The sequence below is a fragment of the Synchiropus splendidus genome, chromosome 7 (assembly GCF_027744825.2).
Source record: "Synchiropus splendidus isolate RoL2022-P1 chromosome 7, RoL_Sspl_1.0, whole genome shotgun sequence".
Lineage (NCBI taxonomy): Eukaryota > Metazoa > Chordata > Actinopteri > Syngnathiformes > Callionymidae > Synchiropus > Synchiropus splendidus.
The window spans coordinates 6,778,192-6,806,115 of record NC_071340.1 but is presented as its reverse complement, the minus strand read 5'-3'; the positions used below and the strand labels follow the sequence as shown (position 1 = coordinate 6,806,115).

General features: G+C 39.9%; 1 protein-coding gene across 10 annotated transcripts in view; it reads left to right on the top strand.

Annotated features, from left to right (window-relative positions):
• Positions 1-27,924, top strand: part of gpat2 (glycerol-3-phosphate acyltransferase 2, mitochondrial) — a 97,954-nt gene that overhangs the window by 52,193 nt on the left and 17,837 nt on the right. For 9 of the 10 annotated variants that reach the window (XR_008415609.1, XR_008415610.1, XR_008415611.1 and 6 more), the window contains 15 exons: positions 5,490-5,600; positions 7,479-7,549; positions 7,631-7,741; positions 8,001-8,123; positions 10,491-10,590; positions 12,964-13,097; positions 13,832-13,931; positions 15,507-15,686; positions 16,837-16,935; positions 19,034-19,116; positions 21,526-21,579; positions 22,845-22,966; positions 23,054-23,124; positions 23,373-23,533; positions 23,642-23,745. Coding sequence is in view for 6 of the 10 variants with exons in the window: in XM_053871853.1 (XP_053727828.1) it covers positions 5,490-5,600; positions 7,479-7,549; positions 7,631-7,741; positions 8,001-8,123; positions 10,491-10,590; positions 12,964-13,097; positions 13,832-13,931; positions 15,507-15,686; positions 16,837-16,935; positions 19,034-19,116; positions 21,526-21,579; positions 22,845-22,966; positions 23,054-23,124; positions 23,373-23,533; positions 23,642-23,745 (1,624 nt within the window). In the remaining 4 variants the exon portion in view is untranslated. The remainder of the gene's footprint in view (positions 1-5,489; positions 5,601-7,478; positions 7,550-7,630; positions 7,742-8,000; positions 8,124-10,490; positions 10,591-12,963; positions 13,098-13,831; positions 13,932-15,506; positions 15,687-16,836; positions 16,936-19,033; positions 19,117-21,525; positions 21,580-22,844; positions 22,967-23,053; positions 23,125-23,372; positions 23,534-23,641; positions 23,746-27,924) is intronic. The other variant, XM_053871857.1, reaches the window with a different exon arrangement.

Sequence of the window (27,924 nt, the reverse complement as noted above, 5' to 3'; positions counted from 1 at the left end):
GAGTCAAGCTCCCCCAAACCCAACATTTTTCAATTTTATATTTCTTTTTGTTCCAAACGACACAAACAACCTCATGCTGCCCAGCGGCTTCTCCTTTTGCCCATTCTCTTCTATACATGCTCGGCACCACGCCGGATGTAGCAGGAATCCTGCTCTAGATACATCAAGTAACATCAAACCATTTTGTCAGAGCGGAACCGTGAGAAGCTCTGTGTCTTTTTCAGTCTGACAGTCCGGTGAAGCGCTTCCTACAGTGTCAGAAAATGGAGAAATGGAGAAACATTTAATTCAATTGAAAGCTTAATGCAACATGGAAGGCAGAAGAAAAGTCTACTTGACAGCCATCAAAATGTTGCTCTAGCTCCGCGTGCCAAGACAAATGAGAAAGAAAAGCTTTGTTTAGGTGTGAAAAATATTGAAAAATGTCTGCTGCGACCCTTAAAGCACAAGCTCCGCTACAGAATCAGAATCACTAGGCTTTTACGTGTCTCTTGTTAATGGAGCGCTCTGATTCTCATCGCAACTAACCTCGCGGTCCACTACTGTCATAGAGAGTGTCACCGGTGCTTCTCTTCTCATGACATTGACTGGCCATGCCGCCCTGTTCTCTTTCCCATCTGTCGCTTAGCAACCGCACACTCATCCGCAGAATGATTGTCAGTACTTTTGTTCATCAATCTCTTTATCTTTTGATTGTGTCGGTCATAATATCCTCCACACGAATTGCAGCACATCAGTTTCAATTTAAATTCATTTAATGGTTCCATTCTTGCCTCTCAAGTAAAACCCCGGCTGACTGTTGAGGCTGAAGTAAATCTTAATTCAATGCCTTGTGCCAAAGTCTTTCTCGAAATAATACATTGATTTTCTATTTTGATTAAAAGTCCACCAAGCAGTTGTGTAATCCTGTCTGTCTCTTATCAAACCTCTCTAATGAATTCATTTTTAAAAATACTCCACAATGACATACTCCCATGGTTTGCCATCTGGGCCACAGATAGCTTTGTTTGGCATGTATAAACCAAAAGACACACAAGGATACGTTTTTTTCTCCTATGCTGAAGTTGAGACGTGCTGATGCCACTCTTTTAACTACCGGTACCGAGTTTGAGTTCAATTCTGTTTATATGAATTGCTATTTCTACTCACGTTCTCACTTCAGGAATAACAATTACCATCTTGCTGGCATTCCTGTCCACTGAACTCTGAATTTCTTCCCACAAAACAGTGCAGGAATTTATTTTCCCGATGTCCAAGTTTGTGTGACATTTAAACAGACGTGCTCTTGAAATGCAAAGAACACAATCAAGCAACAATGCACTCATGTGCTATTGATCCTGTTTTATTGATGAATTCAGATTAAACTTGGCAAATCCCTTCCCCCTAAATCCCTTTGATCCTACTATTCTAATATAATCTTAATATAGCACATCACAGTTGGGTTTTTAAGAATAATCTTCTGCTACTCTAGGCAAAGGGCCAGTTTTGTCTGCCCACACTTGTCTGCCTACATACTTGAAAACTGCGTCAATCTCGTCATTTGTTTTGTCTGCATGAGCAAACATGAGAAGAATATTTCCTGACCAACAGGGGGTATTTCCCAAGAAGAACAAAAAACGTCTGTTCAGTCCAACACTTCTCTCTCTGTAGTTTCTTCTTGTCTTCCAGTAAGTTTACTCCTTTAAACAATCGATCATTTGATTTCAGTGTTGTTAATGCAATCTCTTGTCTGTTAATTGATTTTCCTCTGGCAACGCTCTGATTTAAGTTCCACTTCCTGGAATCGATCATAATCAGTCAAATGCTGTCATTGATCACAAGAAAGTCATCGGTCAATTCACAAATGAAGGTATTCTGTCTTTAATCAGTGTAACATGGGATCGTATACGCACTGATGGCCACACTCGTTCTCAAAAGATATGAAGATATGAAGCTGTTTAAAGGTCCACTATTGTTCTCCTTTCAGGAGCTTTTCAATCCAATCCACAGGAGCGTTATAGTAACTTCCTTATAATACCATGGTCCATAAATCTTAAGTTATGTGGAGTAGAAGTGGATCACTTCTCACAGCGCTTTTGCTCACCCTGATTTGCACTGCCTGGACAATGACCGCGCCCCCTTCGTGCATACTGAGGCTCCAAAATAAAAGTCAGTTTTGAATCTTACGGGCCCTTGAAGTCAACATTTTCCGCCCTGATCATGCAGTAATTTGCTGTTGAAAAGTAACTTATTATTTAGATCAACCTCTGTTGTTATGAGTACAGAGATGAGGACCAGCTAGATTGTTCATAAGTTTGTTCTGTAAACAGCTTTGATGATGTCATCATATACAGTACATACTGTTGCTGTACTGATTAAACCATATAAAAATAAGCACGAGAAAGACGCAACATAGATTTCCCTTGAACTGACATTTCAAATCTGCTCTATTCAAATAACTTCAACCTGACGTGGGGAGCAGTACCACAAACAATCAAAACTTGCATCTGCGTCTCCTGAATTATTCAGAATGAAAGACGGGGAAGCAGGGAGCAGAAACACAGTTGTGCCAAAGTTTGACATCCTTTGCTTGTTTATTTATTTGCACAGTCTCAGCTGTTTTTTTTTTTGAAGATGACCTCTACAGATTTACTGTAGGAAGGATTTATTAAACTAAACACTTATCTTAGTCTTATTCCTGCCCTCCGAGCAGCAGTTAAGTCATTTCAAAGACAAAGGCGCTAAACACAAGTTGTAAAAGCCTCATGGGTGACAGATCTGCATTATGCCCACATACTTCACAATGTCTATGGGCCTATGTTTACCAATAAAATTACTGAATAGACAAGAAATAACAATAAAAGCAAATTTGGAAACTTCATTAGCATCTGCTTTTGGTGGTCACCATCTGATAACTCATGAGCACCGTCTCACTCCATGCCTTTTTTGAGAACCCTTACTGGTGGAGGAGACGACTAACTGGGGTGATCTTTGACAGAAGAATTGTAGCTAGAATATAGGGCAAGGTATAACTTCTGTTCTTTTATGGAATCAACCGAAATATTTTGGTCATAGCTGGTATCAAAATATGCACCGTTATTTGATGCCTTGTTTCGGTACCCGGAAGCAGGGCTCTGAAGTCTCACACATTCATTATGGCATTTTAACCGTTTCCAACTCTTACACGCAAGAACCAAGGATATTTCTCATAATAACATCGATATATGCGCAGCAGAATGCTCAGCGAGTGGAGACTGTCACGTTATGGACCTGGTTACTTTCTTTTTTATAGGGAGGGGTCACGCATGCGACACATGCATCACAGGAAAGAAAAACTGAGTGCTGTTGCAGAGATTACACGCTGGTCAGGTGTAAAAAAGTTCTTTCACATGCGCCGCCTTCAACTGTTATTTTTGCCATCAAGCGTATTAAACAAATCTATGTAGGACAAACTTTTTTTTTTACTTTTTATGTAAAATTTGTATTAAAAATGCATAATTCTGGAACCAATATCAAAGTGATAGTGTTGTATCTATATCGCAATTTGAAAAATTTAGAACATTCACAATATTACCCCCACAAAGATATCAAATCTTCCCCCACTTATTCTGTTATGTAAAGTCGAGGTTGGTTGACAACTGAAGTCGGCCAATGACAACCACCTGGGAAGAAGTGCAGCAAGGTAGACAGACACTTAGCATACAGACAGCATACAGAGCGGAGAGTATAACATACATGAGTGCGGAGTGCACAATCTGGGCAGGCTGCACGTTCAACTGATTTAACATGGAGGATTCAAATTGAGGGTGCAGAGCAAGGTGTCGTGCAGGTCGTGTCTCGCAATAATCGCATCAAATCAGAGCAGCAGCATTAAACTACTTCCATCACCTGAAGCAATTCCACTTCACAAAGAGTGTATTGAGAGAAACAGCAGTCATGCAGGAGAGGGTTTGTGGTCAAGTTAAAGGAGCATCATTCAAAGTTTCGCTGTTGATGTGACATGACACTGTTTGTGTGGGAGGATGACTGGCACACCTTCATTACCGCCACTGCGCATATGCGTCAAGGACTGAAAGTCAGACAAGACAGTGTGTGCGGCAGGTCTGAGAGAAAAGCTAAACTTAAAAGAAATTAATTAAATCTGTAGCTTTTGCTTGTGGACGTAATCACGATGTGTCAACTGATCCTGGCAGCTCTATATCATCTCGATATGGTGCTATCTGCCGTGCGATATCGCCATATGAAATTTCGTTATCCAATTCGTTCAGGCCTTATTTGTACTCAACCCTAGCAAGAAACAACATGAAGCTTTACAGGTATATCAAAACCCGAGTTACCAGTTGAAACATGAAGTGGAAGAAGACCGCCAATGGGCTTCATGATCACCATCACTTGATGTTGCGGCATCTGATGGGAATTGCAGTGTGACAAAGACTTTCCTTGAATCAAGTCAATGGCCCCTCTAAGCTGCACGTGTGGGCAAAAGTTGCACACTGCTGAAGCTGCTTCCTGTTTTCTCACAGTCCGAACCCTGTGGTTTAAACAACAGTGTGGCTAGTCTGTATGTATGGCTTTTTATTAGGAAATGTACTTATTGCCTTCAAGACATAAAGACCAATAATCTTCAGCGCATAGTGCGCTGTTCGTGTTCCCAGCCGGCATTTCTACCAATCATGTGGTGCAACGAATCATGGATTGCTACAGAGAATTTAGAGAGCGAGAGAGAGAGATCATTTATATATATATATATATATATATATATATATATATATATATATATATATAAAGAATATTTGCCACAAGAAACCACATTTTTCAATTTGAATGAATTTGGTATATTATTGAATCAAATGATGGACAACAAAATATTGTTTATTTTGCATCAGTTTGACAATAGCACAATAAATCATGATTGTGGCTCGATTCATGTTTTTTACATCACCTTATTTAAACTAAAGCTCTTTTAATGTCTTCAAAATATTTGTATAACAATTTCAATTCTTTAAGAATTTCAAGTACATTCAGAGTAGTGGAAACCTGGCCATTGTGTAGCAAAAAACAAACGTTGAGGAATCCCTGAACAAAAGCAAACAAAAACAAAGCAATCTATTTGCTTTTGTTCAGGGATTCCTCCATGTTTGTTGTTGTTGTTATCACCCTAGCTGCGACGTGTCTTGTTCATCAGACTGATCAGTGGACCAGAAACTTGTGCACTTACTAACGTTCCGTGTTGTCTGGGGAGCAAACTGTTAAATTAAATTAAATTAAATTCATTTGTGATTTATTAATCGTAATTAACTAGTTAAAGTCCCACCACTAATATATAATATTAGTATATAATATATATATATATATATATATATATATCACTGTTCTAAACATTTCAAAACCATGACAGTTGTCAGTTGACTAATCACTTAAATAGATTCAGTATTCGCTCAGACACATGAAGAATCAGATGGAACATTGATCATCGTGCTTGTTTGTTGTTTGTTTGTTTGTTTTCGTAGACATCCAAAAATCTGAAGTTCTTGAAAAAGCTGAAGATTTCGCTTCCCAGTTTTGGGAAGTTCAGACCCAGAGTGGACCAGTGCTGCCACCAGTGCACGCCAGATAGTCTGGTGAGTATTGAGCGACAGTATGAGCAGCCTGAAATGATCTTTTTTATTTTAAAAACCATGGTCGGTGACTGTCTATCCCTCACATTCATGTTTAAAGAGGGGCACTTCAGTCTCACTGACACTGCGACACAGGTCACCTCATAGACACCCAGTCAGATGTGCATTTCAATTCCTCATTAATGACCAGAGCGCATAGAAATTCCAAACATAGTAATCCCTAGTGGGTCATGGTTGAAAAGTTGAAGCGTCTTTCATTAATGCTGATGCAGTAACCTTCGTGACACCTTGGTGCCAGCCCAGATTATTTATTCCCATTCTTTTTGCATATCAGGCTGATTAGAAACCACAGTTCTGTTTGAACAAAAGCATAAAAAGCCAAGTTGTGTATTTTTTTCTTTCTTTCTCGAATATCATACCCATGGAGTAGCTTCTCATCAAAATACATTTTTAAACATTTGTTTTTGCGAAGTTATATTTCATTTAAATTTTGGGAAAAAAAATGGCCGCTTTACTCGAAACACTGTTTTGAAAAGAGAGAGCAACAGGAACTTGCCTTCGACTGCATTCCAGTTTCTCACTGGCATGGCACATGGGTAAGATTTCCACACATCACCTCGAAACCATGTGACATCACACTCAGAGACTCGAGACTGTGATTTCAGAAACATTGTATTTATGTGGAAATGCTCTCTTACTCCCTCAGTTAGTTTATTCTTCCTTATTCTGAATGTAGACAACATACATTTTATTGTTTTATTTGTTCCAAAAGCTTTATAGCAGTGGCGGGCATCACCGCCAGCAAGGCCTTCTCTGCATAACCAAAAACCATGAGAATATTTATGACAAAAGTGAATTTCATTATTAATGCATTTTCCCCAAATATATATTACATATAGTTGATATCATAATCATACTCATGTCATAGTATAACCCGGTTTTGTTTTTCTAGGTTAGAATTTTTATCCAATCAGAATTCAGCTAGCTTGTGTTGTCATGTCGGGTGAAATCAGTTAAGGCCTTCAGCAGCAACAGTGCAGGCACAGGTGCGCTCAGAGTGAACGGACAGACATAGTTGATGGATAGTTGCGACAGCCAATCAAATCAGGAGTTGGGACCGCAAGGCCATCTGGCTAGCCTCACGTCGAACGTGACTTGTACGCGTCCTGTGATTGGATACTCACACTGTCATTTCAGGGCTAACCGCTACTCATTTCTCGCTCTCAGAACCCTGTGGCTTAAACATATACAGATTTCTGTGGGCAAACTAGCTTCTTGAATGAAGGCCTATGTTTAAAATGCACGCTCTGCTTTATAGTATGTGGCATTTATAAACTGCAGCTGCAGAGGGAGATGGACTATGTTTGATGCGCTTGGTCAAATCTTGTTGCTGCTTGAAGAACAAACTTAATCCACTGTGCCTTTGGTGTGCGGTCTTATGGGAAAGACATGCAAGGAAAATGCACGTTCCTTTTCTCTCACAGTCAAAAACACACTTACTCTTCTCACTGGAAACTAAAAAAAACACAGTATAGTGGTCGCTCCATAAAGTCCATCAGTGCAGTGGTGGAGATATTTATACAGTGCGGTGCATAATAGATCTCATGACTCTAGGTGGCTTACACGAAGGTGCTTGTTTGAGAATCACTTGGAGAATGAGTAAAGCATAAGTCATTGTGTAGGCCATTTTTTTTAAAAGAAATTACTGTGAAATGGATTAATGAGTGGATATTAAGCTGATGTTTTTGCTTGCTGCGTACTGTAGACGACATGGAAAAGCAATATCAAGACCCTTTAAAATCAGGTTGAGCCCCCTGGTTTTAGTACCTCCTCCAGTAAAATACCGACTTCAAATCAATCTATATTGTTTTTTTCTTGTAGCGCAAAAAGTTGGATCACAACTTGACTCTAGGTTTCCGTAACATTCTTAGTGTCAACGAAAGTCAGACGAGGTAAGAACCCCAACAAAATTAAAAAATCCTTGTGAAATTTTTCCATCCACATCAAGTTGAGCGTGTACCTCTCTGTCACAGGTACCGGGGATGGCTGGTGCGGAGAGTTTGCTGTGTTCTTTTTGTGAGAGGCTGCAAGGTTCACCCGAGCCCTGCTGACAACAGAGTGCAGAGGGTCTGTGAGAGCAGCAGGTACCAGAGTGGAAAGAAGAGCTGTGCTTGCAGGCAGTAGATTGATAGATACTGATTCCAAAGACAAAATAGGTACTTGCTGTTCTGGAAGAAAAAAAAACGAACGATAGGAGCAAAGATGGAGAAGCTATCTATATGGGCTGTGCTGAGTGAATTAAGACTGTGGTCGAGTCCGCATCTGCCTGGTGTAACTTTACATAACATTTCAGCGATGCTGGGTTTTCTGTGAACTCAGCCGCCCTGTTACACTGTGTTTCAGGGTCAGGAAGGCCCTTGCTGTTGGGCATAACACATCTGAGAAAGGTGACGATCAAGGGCAGATCAGCCACCTCTCATTCTTCCTCCCCCTCGTTGACACATGCATCTGGCCTGGACTCTTGAGGTGTGTGTGGCAAAAGTTTTCATTGATGCACATATGTTCAATTATTACTGTATAGATGTTAGATTCCCTGAATCGCTATTCATTTATTATCCAACGCAGCGAGTCACTGTCGCTTGACCTATGCACTTCTCAGGTGCGGGTACATAAATTAAACAAATGTGGTTTATTGCCTGCACCACATAAGTTGCTTTATTGTAGATGTAGTGCATCATAATGGAAAGCATTGCTTATCGGTGTTGGGTGTTGGCAGTGTTTTTGTATTTTTGTTCTGCTGCAACATTGACAAATAATAAATACATTATCATCTAGAGGCGCCATTATTGGGAGATATTTCATGGCGTATGCCAGACATGCTAAACATTAGATTGTCACAGTGAAAGGTATGATTAAATCATTCTGATTATACAGTCAATACAAAGCGTGATGAGCCTCGAGTTTAAATCAAAGTTCTGAGTTGTTATTTGTCTGGCAAGTCTTAAATCGGCCATGTGTTGTTAAAGAGTATTTGTTTTTGGCGGCGCCGCTGGTAAATGAGTTTAATTGCAAGCTGTCATAAATTGGGTCTCCAGCACCGCGAGCAATGGACATCAGTCGTTGTGATGTTTTTTACGGGATTCTTCTGTGAAAAACATGCTGAAAACCGTCATGCTCATCATTATTACATCATGACTGTCGTGTTTCAATAAGGAGCATGACAAACAGCGAACAGTGTGAGCATCAAAACGTCCGTTCACATGTTTATTTCGAGTTGACTGTGGAGTCAAACTATTCAATGAGTTCCAGAACAATCGCCAGGGATGATGAAATGTGGCGCTGGTCGCGTCTCTCAGCAGCTCCGAGCAGGTCTGCAGATCAGAGGACTCAGCCGCAGCAGCTACAGATAGAACACAAGATATAGCATGTTACCCTTGTCCAAACCAGATGGACCATAAACAATAGACATAGACAATTTTTCTGATAAACGCTAACAGACGTTAGCTGCTAGCGGCTAATTATGTTAGAACATGAACAAGTCATTTTCGCTGGCAATCATTTCATTGAAATCTACTTTTGCCATGCACTAAGTATATCTAGGCACCATTTAAGCACTGCTGTTCATCTGTTTTGCTGCAAACATATATACTACACTTATATACAAACAACAAGCATATACACATTTGTTTCCTTAAAAATTGTTTGGTAACACAACAGAGACAATAGTGAACACAAAATTGACTTACAAGTCGAGTAGAAACATCACCACTTCAGGATCAGAAGAAAAGCCTTTCGTAGCTCTCAGTTATTGCCAGGTTGTAACTGAATCTCAAGATCTTGCTCTGTCATTCCATTTTTCTGTCATGATGTAAACAAAGGAACTCAGCTCGCTGCTGAGGTCGCTCTGCCGTTCTGCCATAAAGTGTTGCGGTGTGGGTGGAGTTGGGCCTGTGCCGCCACTCTCAGAACACGCCTGCAGGCGGCTCGACCCAGAGAAAGCTGCATAGGCCAAGGGAGCATTTAACAGAGCGCTGTAGAGTCTGACTCCAGGATTGACTGTTCAAACCTAAACCTGTCATCTCAGGAAATATGAAAATAATGTATTAATGTCTAAATCTTACACTTTATTGCTTTAAAAGAAAAGGTATCAATTCTTTTGATGCTCTCTTTTTTAAGTTATCTTCAAGGGGGAATCAAAACATCTCTTTTCTGCAGCCTGCCCCCCACAATTGCATTAATAGATGCAACAGTAAGAGTGAACATAAATGTGTGATATGAATGATGGGCAAGAGGGATTTTGTGCTGAACCTCTGAATGATGCATGACTCTTCATCATCAGACTCTGTTGTTGTTGTTGATGCACCACAGGATTACGTGCTCTGCCCTTTAATAGAGGCAGAAACATCTTTTTTATCATAAAAGAAAAGTTAAATGTTTTTGCTCTTCCAGGTTTTTTTTTAATCCAGTTTTTTAAGTTTGTTTGAATCTGCAATGAAGTCGGGTGAAAGATTTTGCCACATTTCAGAAGGTTCTTGGACTCTGTTGGTTTTATAAATTTGTTTCAGAATCACATCATTTTCCCTCTCCTTTCACTCTCTGGCATTTCTTCCACAGCTGCAGCTCTCGTCTTCACTTTCCTTCATTGCTTTTCAAGTTTGATCCTCAGTCTGTGTCTTCTACTAGTCTGTGCTTTTCTTCCTCTCTCTTTTACAACGTCTTGTATGCCAACTGCTGAGGCTACCTTCAGGGGACATCAAGATAGAGGAAACTAGTTTATCAGAACGTCATCACTATCTGTTTATTATCTGCTTGTGCACATTGTCTCTGCCAATCCTTATCTATGCTCATGAGTATTCCATTTTTGTATGTACATGTCTCCCCGACTTTCACCAGATTCGTGTGTTGGGTGATGCTGAAGACATTCGCATCTGCATTTGGCACTGTTGAAATCAACCTCAACCATCTTTTGGCTCTGCACAGAGCTTCACAAGAGGTAAACCCACTCAGCAACATATGGATATATGAATCACAGTAGAATCCTCCTCCACATGGAGAGAAGCTATTTGAGGGGGCTTCGGCACAAGAGCAAGAGGAGGCCCCCGGGCAGAGGTAGATGTTTGAGAGTCTATGTCTGTCATGTATTCTGGAGTGGAGGTCTTCTGCTGCTGCCGCTGTACCCAACCCTGGATAAAAAGTGGATGGATGATAGAAACAGCGTTATGTAATCCTGTACATTGCCCACCCAAAGATTACATATACCATGTTTTTACTTGGTACACGTGGTACATGTGTGCACAGAAATATGCACGCTTTGATTTCAAACACGTTTTAAATGACTGATAATCTTCAAAAGTTTCTATTTACTGCTGCAGTGTGGTGTCAACAAGCCATTTGGGGATTGACAAAGAAACTTTAGGTTGGATCTGAAATGAAGCGACAGAGCTGGTAATTGCTGTTGGTCCTCATTTACGAGTAATTGAAATCAATTTTTGTTCATCTGAAATGCATCAGTGTAGGGAGTTCCAGAAAGCTGCCTCACATATTTAAAATTTTCCTTCAGACTGCAGCATTTTAATTACACGGTTGACTAAATAAATACAAGAAAATAATGAAGAGTCACGCTAATACTGCTTTGGCTCATGATTGGCATGAATAGATTCAATGAACTTGCTTTGGCTGAAATTTCGTACAATTTCGAGCACAAGTTGGGAAGTACCAGTCAAGTATTATATTGTTTGTTGCTCTGTCTAACTATATTATTGAGTCTTTCATAATGTGGTCCACAGTCCTTCATGGGTTTTAATTAAATGTTGGAAATTAGACTGCCAACCCAGAGCTTGCCGTGGTCTGATACATGACCAGACGCATACACATGGGCACATGCACACGCTGCTCTTACTTTGTTCCCTGGCTAATAGTGTGTGGATCCCATTAATGCAACAAAAATGTAGCTCTTGATGGACATCCATTAAAGGGTGAATGTGGGGTGGTGAGATCAGTCCATTATTCAGCTGTAACAGAATGGCTGCTGTGGTTTGGAGAGAGAAATCGGTCAAAGCTGATCCAGACATACCCAGTTGTGAAGGAACTTTGAGTTTGCTGAAGAGTAAGGTTGCCCATTTGTGGCTTGTGTATGTCTTCATAACTGGCATTTCAGTTGGTGATGCAGCCATTTTTATCATCCTGAAAACCTCTACCCCTCTAACATTGCTATGCCTACCATAGTTTATATTTTATTTACAACTGTAACAACAGACTGAATTTACATCATTTTATTTCTATAATGAATGTACTTAAATAATAATACTAATTTTAAAAACCTTTTCTTGCAATCTCTTGATTGTGGCTTTAGTTTTGTTCTTTTCCTCTCAACACCTGCAGTTGACACAGTTGTCATTTAAGCCATAATTTTTTATTTAAAAAATGTCATTAGACACAAAGAACTTATTTTCTTAAAAATGGTCCAAATCTGTGAAGAGCTCACATACTCAAATTTATGGATTATATTTATGAGAAACCTAAAATGATCATCATCACCATAATGGGGCATTAGGTTGATACCCTCTTATGATGATGATCCTGCAGCAGTGTTAGTGAAGTCGAGCAGAGCATTACCATTCTGCGAAAGCTGTCAAGATATCACCTTAGACATTGCATTCCGAATCACCCTCACATGTGTCATCTAATCATCATTCTCATTTCAAATGTCTTGGAACTATGGACTTTAGCAATGGTGATGTGCTTCCATTACTGCCCCACGCTCAGTTGTCTTCAACAGTAAAACAATTACTGTCACTTTACTGAGTGTGTGCAGTTGTTTAGCAGGAACTCTGAAGGTTTGCATATACTAAAATGTCTGCTTATTCATGACACATGCTTAAATACAAAGCGATCCATTAAAAGAGCTCACAAAATCTGCGCCATTAAAGGTGCAAGTCTGTGCGTGCAGGGAGGAGAAAATTTGTCTAGTGAGCCAAGGCTAAGTGATTTATTGTTTATATCCTTCCTATGTGTTTTGTTTGTTGTTCATGTTGCTTTTTTCAGTTTGGAGAGTATTTAATTACATTCGACTATTAGCCCAAGCTCAAAGGTGAACAACTTTGCCTGCTAAACACGGAACCTACTATTGCTGTTCCTTTTATTCAATTTCCATCCATATAGCCTGTGTTTTGCACATGCATTTTAAATTGTTTGTATTTTCAGCACTTATTTCTGATGATTTTGGTCTGCATTGCATTATTGATTAAACATACGCCAGCCAAAGCCTGCTGTTTCTCTATGCATCACCTCCATATGCTCCACTGTTGTTTCCATAATGAAGTGGCGTGTTAAAACAACTTGCTTCTTTCCCCCCTCGCTTTTTCAGGGCTGTCTCCTGGTCTATGTGTACATGCGTCAGAGCGTTTGGGACTGGGCTCTCATCCCTCTGGTGCTCTTCTGTCATAACCTGCGAGTGCCTTACACAGTTTGCCCACTCCAAATTAACAGCCCCGTCCTGAGGTAAACGCGCTCTCTCATAACCCTGCTGTCGAGCTGTTCTGCAAGTCCCACTGTGATAACAAGCAAACAAACCGTACAAACCCTAGGCATGTTGCAGTCTGCACACAGATGTGTGCTTACTTGATAAAACTCTGACTTCTTTTTAAATTATATTGTTATATAATATTTTTCATTTGAGACTTCTCATTCATTTTGAGACTTTTTGGTTGCTATGAAAACAGTGATTGCCTTTACTGTAGGTCCTCTGATCACCGTTTTGTGGTGTTGTGTAAAGCAATGTTATTGTGCTGCAGTCAGAGCTTATAATAAAGATTTGTCCTCCACCAGCATTGAAGTTGAAAGTATTTATTTGCTGCTACACAGTACACTCTATTGAATTGCTAAACTATATAGTAGAAAAAAATTCAATCAATTCAAATTTACTATCAAAGCACAATATTTCATGTAGTTTCTGGCAAGCAAATTGTCAAAAGTGGTCGCATTCTCTAATTTAGTCGGACGGTGTGTTACATATGTGACACAATTTAATTCTTGTAGTCAAAGATCGACTGAGGACTGTTAATAACCCTTTCCAAACTTGAAACTTCAAAGCATTTTCTTCAAATACTTGTCTCTAGGTTTCCCCCTGCCACTCGCAATTTCATTTCATTTCACATTGTGCTACAAAACTAACATTATGTATCCTTTTTTAAGTTAGTATTGCAAGTAACCTCTTTGTGATATCTGTCCTGAAGGTCGGCTCTTCAGAGGCTCGGCGTTATTCTTTTGCCAAAATCTGCTGCATGTGAAGAGGAAGCTGAGAGGAACAGGTTGTACTCACCTGTTATGACCTCTGTAAGTTATAACATTTTGACAACTTGATTGCAAGTGAGAGGAAACCTGTTATATCCGTTGATGTGGGGTTTTTCAGTGAAGCACTGTGACACCTGGTACAGTTCTATTAAAGAGGATGCTGTTCGCCAGCCTGTGTAGATGCAGTGCCCACCTCCTGCTTGATGCTCTTGCTGTCAGGAGAAGGGAATATTAATGGTTACTTTTCTGTTTGTTTGCTGACGTTTAGACGCCATACATTTCTTCAGAACTTGCTTGGACTGTTGTGACCCTTAGGAAAAGTAGGTAGATCATTATTGACTGTCCCTTAAAGATAGAAGCTTAGTCATCGATCAAAACATTTATACTCGTAGTCAGAAGTAGTACTTCTGTTGGATCTATCGAGCAGTGAGGTTAGAAATTGCAGATCCAAGATATTTTCTGAATCATTGTAGTCTGGAAACATCTGCTCAATCCATAGACATGCTCCCACCTTGGATGTGTTGACGATTTCACTGTTTATTTCCACTATGAGCTTTATTTCAGGTCACAATCATTCCTTAACACATAATATTACCGGGTCAATGGTACAAACCAAGTTGCTTGTATGTTCACGATGTTGACTTGAGCAAACAGTCCGTCTTACGACGAGTCAAGTTGTTCATCCGTGTGAGTTGGTTGCTTTTTAAAACTGTGTCTTGTTGGTCAGTATTCTTTTAAGATTTGTGTTCGTTCTGAAATGGCCTCCGGGTTTCAGTTTTACTCTTGAAATTGCAGTCTTTGGGAGAGAGGCAGGAGGGAGGTTAAAATGGTTTGTTTGATTGTGTCAGCCTGCCAGCGTTTATGGGGAACCTATTCCATTTGAAGAATTCCTTCATACAAATCTCAGCCCTCTCTAAAAAAAATTGATGTTTCATGCTTCAGAAACTGCCTCGCTCTCCCCCACATAACAGCATTAGCGTTCTGCTCTTCTGTTCAGTGATCTCCACCTGTTCATCAATATTGTCTTGTCTTGCAGTGCTTTATTTCACTCTATCTATAGATGCATTTCATTCGCTGGAGTAATTGCCCTTATTAAGATCAATATGGAGCCACAGAGTTCAATAAAGCATTTCAGTGTGACATTCATCAACACAGCGACAGCAGCAGTGACACTACAAGATGTTGTTTAAGAGGCTGTGGAGCCTTTTTCTTCATTGATTCTTTACTGGTTATGTTTGAGAAAGCGTGCTTGTTTATTGGTTTTATTTGCCTCATTGTTTATCGAGTTCAGGCCTGCTTAGCTTCTGCTCAATGGTAATTAGATTTTATGTAAGGGCCAACGGTACTTGCAGCAGAAAAGGTGTGTGTGTGTGTGTGTGTGTGTGTGTGTGTGTGTGTGTGTGTGTGTGTGTGTGTGTGTGTGTGTGTGTGTGTGTGTGTGTGTGTGTGTGTGTGTGTGTGTGTGTGTGTGTGTGTGTGTGTGTGTGTGTGTGTGTGTGTGTGTGTGTGAATGCCACGTGTGAGTTTTCCTCCATGTGGCTGTATTTCTGCTCTGCTGTTTGTCCTTCGTGCATGCCATGTTCATGACGATTTGCCTGTTTGTACCGTCCTCCTAAGCTGCTACAGGAGCTGCTACATGAAGGCCAGGCCATTAGCATCGGCGTGTCAGGAGAGTCTGGTGAAGGTGGTCAGTGGGTGGCTCGCATCAGGCAGCTCATCCAAGAGGGCTCTGTGGCTGATGTCAGTCTGGTACCTGTGGGCGTGTCTTACGACTGCGTCCCTGCCAAGAACTCCCAGGTCAGTGTTGTGGAGGCACGCTGAAATATGAGCAAGTCTGTAATTCACAATATTTTGCTGCTTGTTTCTTAGCCAGCTGAGGTGGAGAAGTCTAACCAATAATTACTGCTTTTGCTAATCAGACCGCAGCACATTACTTAAAGGTCATTAAATATAAAGATGGCATTCAGAGACAGAGAAGCACAAATTTGATGGATGAGTCGCAGCTGAATCTTAGCATGACTTTTTTCCCATCTTGATTTGTGATAAACGCTTCACATTTATTCTCTTAGCTGTTTCAAATTTCATAATTCTTAACGCTGTAATGACTAGACTTTCACAGATTTACTTAATGCTTCCTGTGAAAAATGTTTGGTTTATGTGACGTTGAGACATGTGGGTGTCATTTTTGGATAATCTGAGTCGTACTGCGTCCAATAATGACAGATGTACTCAAATTTCTTTTCATATCTATTCATATCATATTTAGAATTAATACTAACCAATGTCTTGGAAGGAAAAATATGCTGTTGTCAATATAGTTGGTCACCATTTCACTTTTTATGTCAAGTAATTGTGTTACAAGAATAATAGAGATAAAGTTGCATTCCTGTGTTGCTTTAAAAGACAGACTTTCTTTTTTTTTTTCATTATCATTATTTTTTATAACAGACGTGGGTGTCAAAGTTCTTCATCACTCTCTGGAGAACCATCCAATTCTTGGCTTTGGACTTTCATTGGATGTGTTTGCTGCTCTATCCAGGAGTGTTGGACTGAATTTTTTTTTTTGTGTTTCTTAAAATGTGGTGATGGGTAGTGGAAGTATATCGTAGTGATTGTCATGCTATTGAAGACAGTGTGCACTGCCCAGCACTAATGGTTGCAGAGTAACTGTGATTGCTGGTAGCCTCCATTCGTGATGCCCTCTGTTGTTTTGCACATTGAAACTGCTGGTATAACTTTCACTTAATTACAGCCCTCTTCCCATCATTTTGTTCCGCCATGGAGAAACAGAGCACACATCACGCTGTACATGCAGTTGTCAGTTGTTGTGCCCACTTGAGAGAGGCACAATAACACCTGTTCATTATACTGGTTCCATAATTTCCTCCTCATGGGAAGAGCCTGTTTGGGAGAAGTCTTCACTCAATGTGTTTGTTTATCTTCTCAGGTGGGGTTTATAGCTCTCTGCCGTTGGATGCTGTCTTCTCTCTGGACCAGACCAGGAGGAAATGTTAGGATCAACTTCATGAGGCCGTTTTCCCTGAAGGTGCACTGCTTAAGTATTTATCAAATATATTCCTACGCTCAACATCAATTTTTTTTTTTCCATTCTTCCCTTTTAAAGTTTTCCTTACCCCCATCACATTTAAAGTTATGAGCCACAGTCTTGACTTAAGGCATACCAATTTTAACTCTCTCAATATATAAGTATATAATGTATAGGTGTCCTATATGCGCTCGCCTACTCATTCAGATATGAGGGGAAATGATTCATTTGTCCACGGAGCCTGTTTTTCAGTTGGATTTCACACCAACTCAACTCTCAACTGTGAATCTCGGAAAGGCAGTGTTTATGCCCTCCTACCTCTTTGTGAACTCTCTTTCTTGTGGTCACAGAAGAGGGAATTGTTTCTATCCTTTCACATCAGGATGTGTTAGGACTATACAATCTGCAGTTTCAACATGTCTGGACATTGTCCTTGTTGACATTTTATTTTATGCATTTTTTTGTCAGCTGGAGCAACTCTGCCGGCAGAGAATCTGCCCAATACACGATCATTTCAGAGCAAATCAAACTGCTTCACACCCCATTGTGTTCTAATGTTTTACTTGAATGCAGATAGAGGAAGTGATTTTGCTTAAAAGTTAACTGCTGGCTTTGGTAAATGTACATTCTGCTTTGTAAGCTTAGACTAAATCAATGTTAATACTCAAAGGACGTGTCTGCAATTTAAATGCCTTTATCAGTCCATTTTCATTTAATTAGTCTGTATGGTTGTTTTTCAACTGCCATTCTGTGTTTTCATTCTAATGATAATAGGCGTGTGTGTGTGTACCTGGTTCATCCTCACTTGCGGGGACCAATTCTTGACGAAACACCTCCTTGTGAGGACCTTATGACTTTGTGGGTACCATTCGGTATCAGTGTGTGTGTGTGTGTTTGTGTGTGTGTGTGTCTATCATAGTAAGGTCCAATTTTGGGGAAAACACCTCCTTGTGTGACCCTTATGTTTTTACCAGGCCTTTTTGTTTGACCCCATAAGGTTAAGCATCAATGTGCAGACTCCACAAAGATGGTGCAACAAACCTGCTGAATCTGGTGATAAATTATGAATCACAAGAGGATGTTCTTCAGCAACAGAATGCTGCTATGCACACTGCATTGTAACTAGATTTTTGCCAAACACATCAATTAAATGAACCATATCTTGACATGTTTGGCTGTTTTTAGGTGAACTGTTATAATTATGTGGTTCATAGTAGTAGTTTGCAGATATTAGATTTGAACTAAACAAATAAATAAATGAAACATTAAGTGATCTCTGTCATTTAGTTTGTAAATGTCTAGCATGGAAGGGCTTCTGATGTAACCTCCAGGCAACCTTAGAATGCACCTTATAAATACAGAAACATTCCATTTTATGGTCTTTTAGTTTTTGTTATCACGCAAAATGTGTATAAAAATAATTTTAACCACATTATGTTCATTTGTATGTCTACAATGTACACACATTGTTAAGTATGGATATCTCCTAACTTATTTTCATTTCAGCCTACATTACTTTTTGCGTTGGAATTTGATTTAAAACATTGATCTAATGAATTCTTGGTTTATAATTAATAATTATGATTAAGTTCATTTTATATATGACTTAAACCTTGAGAAGTGTTCCATCAATTAACTTTTTTTTCAGTTTTTTAAACTTACATTTTCCGTCCATCAACACAATGGATGTATTTATGGCATCGCAGTTTATAATAAAGTGCAACTAGAATTGGTGCACTGAAAAATGGTCCCTTAGAAATCAAGTTTTTTTTTCCTTTGTCTTTTGAGTCAAATAATTATTTATTCTTGGAATTAAAATGTTACAACTAACTGACGATGTCAAATTTATATAATATATATTCTACTATATGTGACAAACAGGTTATTGAAGATACGTGACATTTCAAAATGAGTGTTAATAGCATGTCGAAAATCATTGGTATCAATAAAGAGATTTGTTTTTTGTGATTTAATGTGGGGAATGCCGTTAAATAAAATATATTGCGCAGCAGAATGTTGAACTTGAAAAACTGGAAAATGTAGGTATCTAATGTATCTTTGTGAATTGTGGCTCACACCACTTCATTTATGTTTGTAGGAGATGTGTGAGTCTGGAAGATGTAAAACACGCGATTGTGTCCCACTACAGGATCTGTTACTTCCAGTGATTCTCAATGACAGGTAATTCTATATGTACTGTTTGGATTTTTTTCCATGAAAACATACAGTTCTTACCACTTTTCCTTTGTTGTTTCATGATTTGTGCGCATCCGTACAGATCATGGGTTTTGCTCTTTGTAAATGTGCTAATTCCCCAAATGTGGTGCGTCTTCATGTGTGGGCGTGAAGATGGTTCAGTTGCTGGGCATGTCTTCGTCAACACTGACATTCATTTAGATATTGTTTTTTTTCTAATTGAAAAAGCCTTTTGCAGTGAAAGCAAACAGACTGGAGCTTTCTGATTTTAAAGTATTTAGTTTGCACCTGATTCATTGGGGGTATTTAACTTTCCCTGTACATGCTGTCCACATTCATGCAATGTCTCAGTGATAAGTCTTCAGTTTGGATAACATTTCAACTGGCATCTGTGAAATTGAAACGTTCATTATTTTCCAACTCTTGTCTAAATCTAGCGGAGGCATGATATAAATGCTGATTAGAGTTTTTATCTTCTTATGCTCGGTTCATTTAACGTGGATATTACACCGTCTGGTAGAGACAAAGATGACGGAAAGCAAATAAAGCCACGCGGCTGCAAATGAGCAAAGCCGTTGCAATCTTCTTGAAAACTGGCAAGCTTACCACCCTCTTAACAAACTCTTTAAGTTGAACAGTCATAGAAAGCTGAATGTCTGTAGGCAGTGTAAGTATACACAGTGTACACGGTACATGCAGCTCCGTTGTAGTCCAGTCTTGCACTCAATATAGTGTGCGGGCATTCATCTTTGAAGTGTTCACCTGCTACTTTCATTTATTGTCTCGAAGGGGAGGAATATCGGGGAGTGTAGGGCTTGTTTGTTTGCAGATATGTCGTGCCTTTTTTCTCACTAATCTACAACTTGGTATCTCTGACATACATGCACAGCCAAGAGGTCATAGATAAGAATCACATGCAGGCCAAGCCACAGATAAGCAGCTCATAAAATATATTGCGCACGCTCCCGTTTTTGAGCTGCAGTTCTGATCACACGTTTACAAAAGGCCTTTGCTCACACCAAAGCAATTTGTTTCAAAACACACTCTCAAATCTGCCATTCTACGAGAGAAAACAACTGCTAGAATCAAGGCTTGTTTATGTATTTTTTATAGTCCACATTAGCAATGCTACTTTGTTATTATTATTACTATTATTATTATTGTTATTGTTATTGTTATTGTTATTATTATTATTATATTGTTGTTGTTGTTGTTGTTGTTATTATTATTATTATTGTATTTCCAATACCATTCAATATTTGTGATGTTTGACAAAATGGTCACTTATGCGTGTTTTACATTATCTCACATAGTGCGGTGTTTTTCTTGAGTACTAAGCATTTTCAAAGTAAAATCTTCACCAAGTTGCTTTCTAATCATGTTTACATCATTACTCAACATTGCTTTATGTACGCAGTGAACATTTGAATCACCAATGACATCTTGATTGAGACAGCAGGTCCAGACCTTGCTTGAGCCAACACTCTCCGTAAACAAAGAAAACTGGAGCTTTTATCACTCTCAGTCATGAGTGACTCATATTTTAAAGATTTGGGAGTACAGTTGATACCTCAGAATAGGACTGTGCATTGGCAACAATCTGCCGAACAGTACATAACCCAAGACAGGAGTAATAGTAAATACAGTTTGATCTTGATGAATTGTGTAAAGAAAAAGAAAAATGGTCTGAAACAAATCCACTCAAAGTTGTCTGAGTAGCATCTACACCAGACCTGGGCAAAGTGCGGCCCGGGGGCCAAATGCGGCCCTTTGACTGTATTTATGTGGCCCTCCTGGAGTCAGCGCAAAACTATAAAACTGACGTTGTTGTTGTCTCTGACATTTTGTCTTATGGATTGTTTTTTGTTTATTATGATGTAACTGAAACATAACTTTCTTGTTTATTTATTTTTCTAAATCTTTTCCGTTGGCTATTTTAGGAGTATTTCTTGTCCCTTAAAATACGTCAGAATTGAAAGAAAATTTTGAAATGTATGAGCCACATTGACAATCTTTAAATGGAATGTGGTTTAAATTAAATAAAACACAACAAACCAACAGTTTCTATTCATTTTTACAGTGTAGATTCATAATCACACATGATTTTTATTTTCTATTTTCTCTTGTCCTCCTCTCTTTGTGTTTGACGGCCCTTCTCAACGGTCACAATATATAACCCGGCCCCTTGGGAAATTTAATTGCCCACCTCTGATCTACACTTACTATGTAATCTGTGCAGTAGGTTAAGGAAGTCAACTGTGTACCATGGGTCCAACCTTTAGCACAGCTCTTGTATGTGTGTATACCCTTTCAATTTTACAAACAATGGTCTTATTCCTTCAGCTGATGTTCCAACTCAGGTCAGCACTCACAGGTTCTTATTGTCTATTACAGGGAACTGAAGGGGACGTCAAAATACCCGGTGCTGATAAGTACTCAGGAGCTTCAGTAAGCTCAAGAACACAGGCATATCCGAGAATTTATTTCATAAATATCAATATAGGGGACGTTAATTATTGCAAGTATCACAATGTTCCAAGTCTGTCAGTATTTTCTTACACCCTCTACTTTGAAACACCACTGAAATTGTATCACCTGTTCCTCATCCTATTATCAACACTAAAGTTATGAATGCTTACTACGAGTGGTGTCTAGAATGTTTCTCAGAAAAGTGCCACATGATGTAAAGGAAAGATGAGTCCTATTTTGATCGCTCTGTGTGGTGATACTGAACGGGTTAGTCATATTTGTAATTATTATTAAGAGAAAGCATTGAAAGTCTTATGCTTCAGATGGTTGTTCTTCTTTCCTAGACACTCAGATGACATTCTCACATTAATGATTCACAGCAAACATCACTTACCTTGAACATTAAAGTTCAAGCTTTGTTTTTGTTTGTCTGGAAATCCTCCAGTTTTTGCTCTGCAGCGTTGCTTCTGATGTTTATCGACTCTTTGGGGGAGCATCCGGATATCTCTCTTCAACGCTGCACTGCACTCACCAGCTGCTCGGGAGTCTACCTGTACTTTTTTATTTTATTTTCAATTTGGCGATTTCAGAAATTAGCCTGTACAGTATCTTTGTGTGGTAAACAACACTAAATAACAGGCTGTGAAGTGGCTTTGAAACTGAGTAGCACTGCTGAAAGTGGAATGTGATGTCAATACTTCCTATATTCTGCAGGTAGAACCCAACCATTGACCTCACTCAGAACAGCACTATAAAATCAGTGCTTACATGAAGTGTAAGTTATCAGTGACTGACACTTAGAAAATGACTTTCGCATGCATTCAGTCACACATTTACTGCTCAGCCAAGCTTGATACAAATTCAAACAACTCACCTGAGCTGCCCGTCAGACAGATCTATCTAAAAAGTGAGCAGCTATGTTACGCAGTGGGTTTTTATTCTTCATTTTTTTTGTAATAATGAACAACAGTGAAGAAGTGACCATTGGAGAGTTTACTATTAAACTCTCCATTCGATGACAAAGCTCAAATACCAGTAGTGGACTGTGCGTTAATATGTTTCTGCTGCTCCTAGAACAGGTGACGTTAAGTTTCCTGTGTAACATATTAAATAAACAAATGGAGTCTGTGGTTTTGCATTGGGTAGAACATGCTTTTTGGTGTGAACAAATGTAGCTCATTGAAGCTTTGCACAGATTCTACTTGATTCTTTTTTCTTGATTTGATCTTGCTGTTTTTGTTCAGAGCTGTCAGCATTCGTGGGCAGAGGAAGACAGCCTGGCTACTGCCCTCTAGTTATGCATCCGAGCTTCAGGAGATAAAAGAGAGAGAGATGACGATTGCCATCATCATCCACCTCATCTTTTGTAGGTCACCACTTGTGTTTGCTGTGTATGATTTTGCATTTTTATTACAAAAGTTTTGATGTATTTGAGTGTACTTCATCACCGCAGCAACAACCTCCTGTATGGCTGTGATGTCCACCAGTCTGCTGTCCTGCCTGCTGCTGCACAGACACCGCAAGGTACATGAGTCATCCCTCAACTGTGTGTGTTGGGAGCTGTATTCCACCTTGGTGCTGTCACTAAACGTCCACCCTGATCCTTCTGAGTGTCCATAATCCAGGAGGCTCGTAAACAGAATTAGTTTCCCTGCTACTTTGTTCAAGTGTGACTTTGATTCGTGACTCAGTGCCAGTAATCTCAAACAAACTGTTCATTCTGCAGTTTGTTTTGAAAGAAACCCTAACTTTGCTGCCTAACCCTCTTCCAGGGTGTGAGAGCATCTGTCTTGTGTCGGGACATGGCTTGGCTCACGGAAGAAATCCTGTTCAGAAACAGAGATGTTGGCTTTTATGGGAGTTTAGAGGACGTTTTCTATCACTCCCTCTCTCTGCTCTCCCAACATGTCATCATAGCTGCTGTGCCCTCAAGGTTTGTTCTCTTTTGAGGAAAGAAACAGATAACCATGCCTTTTAATGCGTCACTATAGTCTCTTTAAATGTATCCTTTGTCATTGGAACTTTATTCTCCTCCCTGCAGAGCTGATCCTGCAATTGCCCCTCGTGCAACTCCGACAGCCACGCTTCACCTCACCCTCCATGCCCAACTTGTCACGCGTGCCTTCATATTGGAGTCTGTTGGCGGTGGGTGACTTTTTATAACTGTCTTTTGGTAAGCTGACAAACATTCCCACGTTAAATTATCCCAATAATCATCGTGAGACTGGATGTTCTGCAGGCGTGGGATGTCTTGGATGTCACTTTGACTGTTGGCATGGCAGGATGAGGAATCATTCTGAAGCATGACATTTAAAAAGTTTAACTGCTTGATGTTCACTGTTGTTTACATAGCGTAAACTGTGGCTAGAGAAATTAACCAACTCTGCAGAGCAGAGCTTTGCTGCACCATGCATCAAGCATGAAATATCAAGCGCATAAAAACTAGTTTCTGGTTCTCTCCAGGTCTCTCCACTGCACCTCTTTTTCTGACCTTGTCAACATCAGTGATATGTCGACTCAGACGTCTGTTATAAAACCTCAGCAACACACAGAGATAGCCAGTGTAATCATCAAATGAAATGTTTCATTACACACCATTTCACCAACCGAACAATGCAAAGATTAGGTCATCAAATAATTAAAATCCTATTTGTTAATTCATGAGGGAAATCTTCCACACCTGCTTCATCCAGGGTTTGTGTGCACTGTTGTGCTGTAGGCATTGTTTCCTGCTCAGGTCAATGTCACCTCAATTTGATAAACATGGCAATCAGAGAGGCAGGTTGTGTGGAGTTCAGGTCTGCCAGTTTTCTCTGCCTCTTTCACATGAGTAGATATTGGTTGGAAAGAAATTGGCTGACTGCTTTGACAAACATTTGTGAAAGAATGGGCCGCTCTCAGGAACTCGGTGAATTCCAGCATGGAACTCACTCAAATCCAGTCATGAAATTTTCATTACATCCTCATCGGCTTATTTGTTGCCGGATCACGGCCAAATGCCCTTCTTCCCGCTGGCTGTGCCTGAAACACCTCCAAAGGGAGGTGTCCAGGGGGCATCATTATGAGATGCCCGTACCACCTCTTAACGTGGTAAAACAATGGCTCTTCTCCAAGTCTCTCCCGAGTGACAGAACTTCTCACCCTATCTCTAAGGGAGACGCCCGCCTCCCGTCCCCGAGAAAACTCATTTCAGTCACTTGTATCTGGGATCTCATTTTTTACGTCATGACTTGCAGCTCATGACCATAGGTGAGAGTTGGGATGAAGACTGATCTCAAACTCCCGAAGTCAGAAATGATCAATGAATAGTGTGGGGATCTTCAGTAACTTGGGGAAAATCAGCATCTTTTCTCTTTGCTGTCCTCATGCAGACAGCTTCACCACAGCAGTGAAAATAGTTACTGTAGAGCGCAGCATTATTCATTTAAGCAAATCTGTCTGTCAATAAAATCTGATATTTATCAGCCTAATGTAGGCAAAAACAGGTCAGTTATCAAACATCCGCACACATCGCAAGTCCCCTACGTGTGTGCCCAGACAGCGATCAGACCCTTTACTGCCCGTAATTTCTCATGTTTGTGTGGAGTCGCGCTGTACACATAGTTTCCGGCGTGTAGCGCCAAGTCGCCTGAGGTGAGAAGCTCACCCCCACTGAGAAACCCGCTGAGAGTTTCCCGAGACGAGGTGCAGCTCTCCAGCCGGGATCAGGTCCGCGGCCAAAACCCGACTCGCTTGTGTTCACATCTCAGACTTCTGAGCCGAAAACGCTTTGTCTCGAGACAGAACCCATAGTGTGAAAGTGCCCTAAGACCCCAAGATACTTTAACTTCTCCATTTGAAGCAGGGACTCATTCCTTACTAGTAGGGAGCAATCCACCCTTTTCCCGAACCATGGCCTCAGACAACTGTTGAGAGAGTAATCAGTTGATCCATAGTTCCACAGCCAGGACAGAACCCGCATTGCTCCTCTTGAATCCAAGGTTCAACAATCGATCAAACCCTCCTCTCCAGCACCTTAGAGTAGACCTTACCAAGGGGTCTGAGGAGTGTGATTGCTCTAGTTGAAACACACTCTCTGATCCCCCTTTTTAAATAGGGGAACCGCCACCCCAGTCTGCCACTCATCCGGTACTGACACATACATCCACACAATTTTGAAGAGGCGTGTCAGCAAAGACAGCCCCTCAACACCCATCACCTTCAGAATTTCTGGACGAATCGCATCAACTCCCAAGTGGTAGGCCATGTGAACTGATGGAGAGGGGTCAGCGGATACTGAGGTTGATAAGAGATCGCCAACTTTCTGCACAGTCAATAGATTACAGAGCTCCAAACTTATGGCCTTCAGATTAGCTCAGGTACGGAAAGCAGAGAGCTTCATGGAATGGGTTTGCGTGACTGAGCATCTGCATCCCAGCCATACTTCAGCAAGTGCAATGCAACACGTCAGATGCAGTGGTGTAAAGCTGCTGCCACTGGACTATAGAGCAGTGGAGATGCCTTCTGTGGAGTGATGAATCACGCTTTTCTATCTGGCAATCTGATGGACCAGTCTGGGTTTGGAGGTTGCCTGGAGAACAGTACAGTTTGGACTGGATTGTGCCAAGTGTGGAATTTGGTGGAGGAGGAATTGTGTGGGGTTGTTTTTCAGGAGTTGGGCTACTTCCTGATTTACATTCTGCAGGTAGAACCCAACCATTGACCTCACTCAGAACAGCACAATAAAATCAGTGCTTACAAGATGCGTAACACAGTGACTGACACTTGACTTTTTTAAAATGACTTTTGCATGCATTCAGTCACACACTCCTCAACCTTGTGGACAGCCTTCCCAGAAGAGTAGAGCTATAGAGTTTAGCTGCAAAAGGCGAAGTGACATCATATTGAATCCTATGGTTTAGGAATGGGATGGCACTTAAATTCATATGCGAGTCAAGGCAGGTGACTAAACATTCATAGAAATATCATGTATTTTGATCTTAAAGCAAAGTGAGGCATGTTGCTGTCACACATTCAGAGGGTGAGGTTTTCCGAGAACCTCTAATGTGGTTGAACTTTACTTTGGACTAATGGGGTCCCAACACTGGCACAAATCATTGCAGTGGGTGATTTACAATAATCAATACGGTTTAGCATGAGCTGTCTGAGGGCTAAGGCTGTTGATGGTTTATGTGAAAACTAAAAGCTTTTTCATTTGATAACCTTTGCTTGGTTTGATTTTTCTGTCTGCTGGATCATCCTTTGATTTTATTTTCCATCGCTTTTTCCTCTGCTGTCTCACTTCACTTCAACTTCTGTACCCGCTGAGAAATATCATTTTTGGAAGTTTCCAGAAGAAAACCAATGTACTGATCCAGCTCAATGTGATTTGGCTGATTCATCAGCGTTACACTTTTATTCATTAGTTGTTGCAAGCTGACATTATTTTAATACGTGGTGGTAGGGTGCCAATTGAGAGTCAACTTTCATCTTTTGCCTCTCGGACTTTCTTGATGCTGCGAAAAGACAGTTACTTGATTTAACTGTCTTTTCTTGTTTGTCTCAGAGAGACAAACAAGAAAAGACAGTTAAATCAAGTATATATATACTTGATATATATATACATATATATATATATATATATATATATATATATATATATATATATATATATATATATATATAAATTCAGTGATAGTACTGTTTTTTATTATATATATATATATTCATATATATATATAAATTCAGTGATAGTACTGTTTAATATATATATATATATATATATATATATATATATATATATATATATATATATATATATATATATATATATATATATATATATATATATATATATATATTAAACAGTACTATCACTGAATTTTGGAAAAGGTGATGTCATTTCCTATGCAAATTTCAGTGACATGTTATATTTTTTGGTTAATCCCTAGTGAATGTGATGGGCCTCCTTACATAACTGACCCAATTCATTAAGCGGAAGAAGGGAACTAATGTTCCTTGTTTATATTCAACACCATCCAGCCATCCAGCCTTCAGACCCTCATTACTTACTGGAGACATGTGACATTAACACTCACTAATTCTTTTCAAAAATTGGGCACCGACCCGATTGTGTTAAAATGAATGAGCAGAATGTGGTATTTAGTTTTTGCCTGTCTTTAAGAATTGATGGTTGCCTCCGGTGTCAGGAAAAATGGTTTCATGATCCATCTAGTCTGCCAACATACATTTTTCCCAGTGGCAGTGAAGACTATTTCTCGTGGATATTCTGTGATCAGGAAGGCTGGGATAAAAGCCAGAGCCCTGCCATACGGGATATTGAGT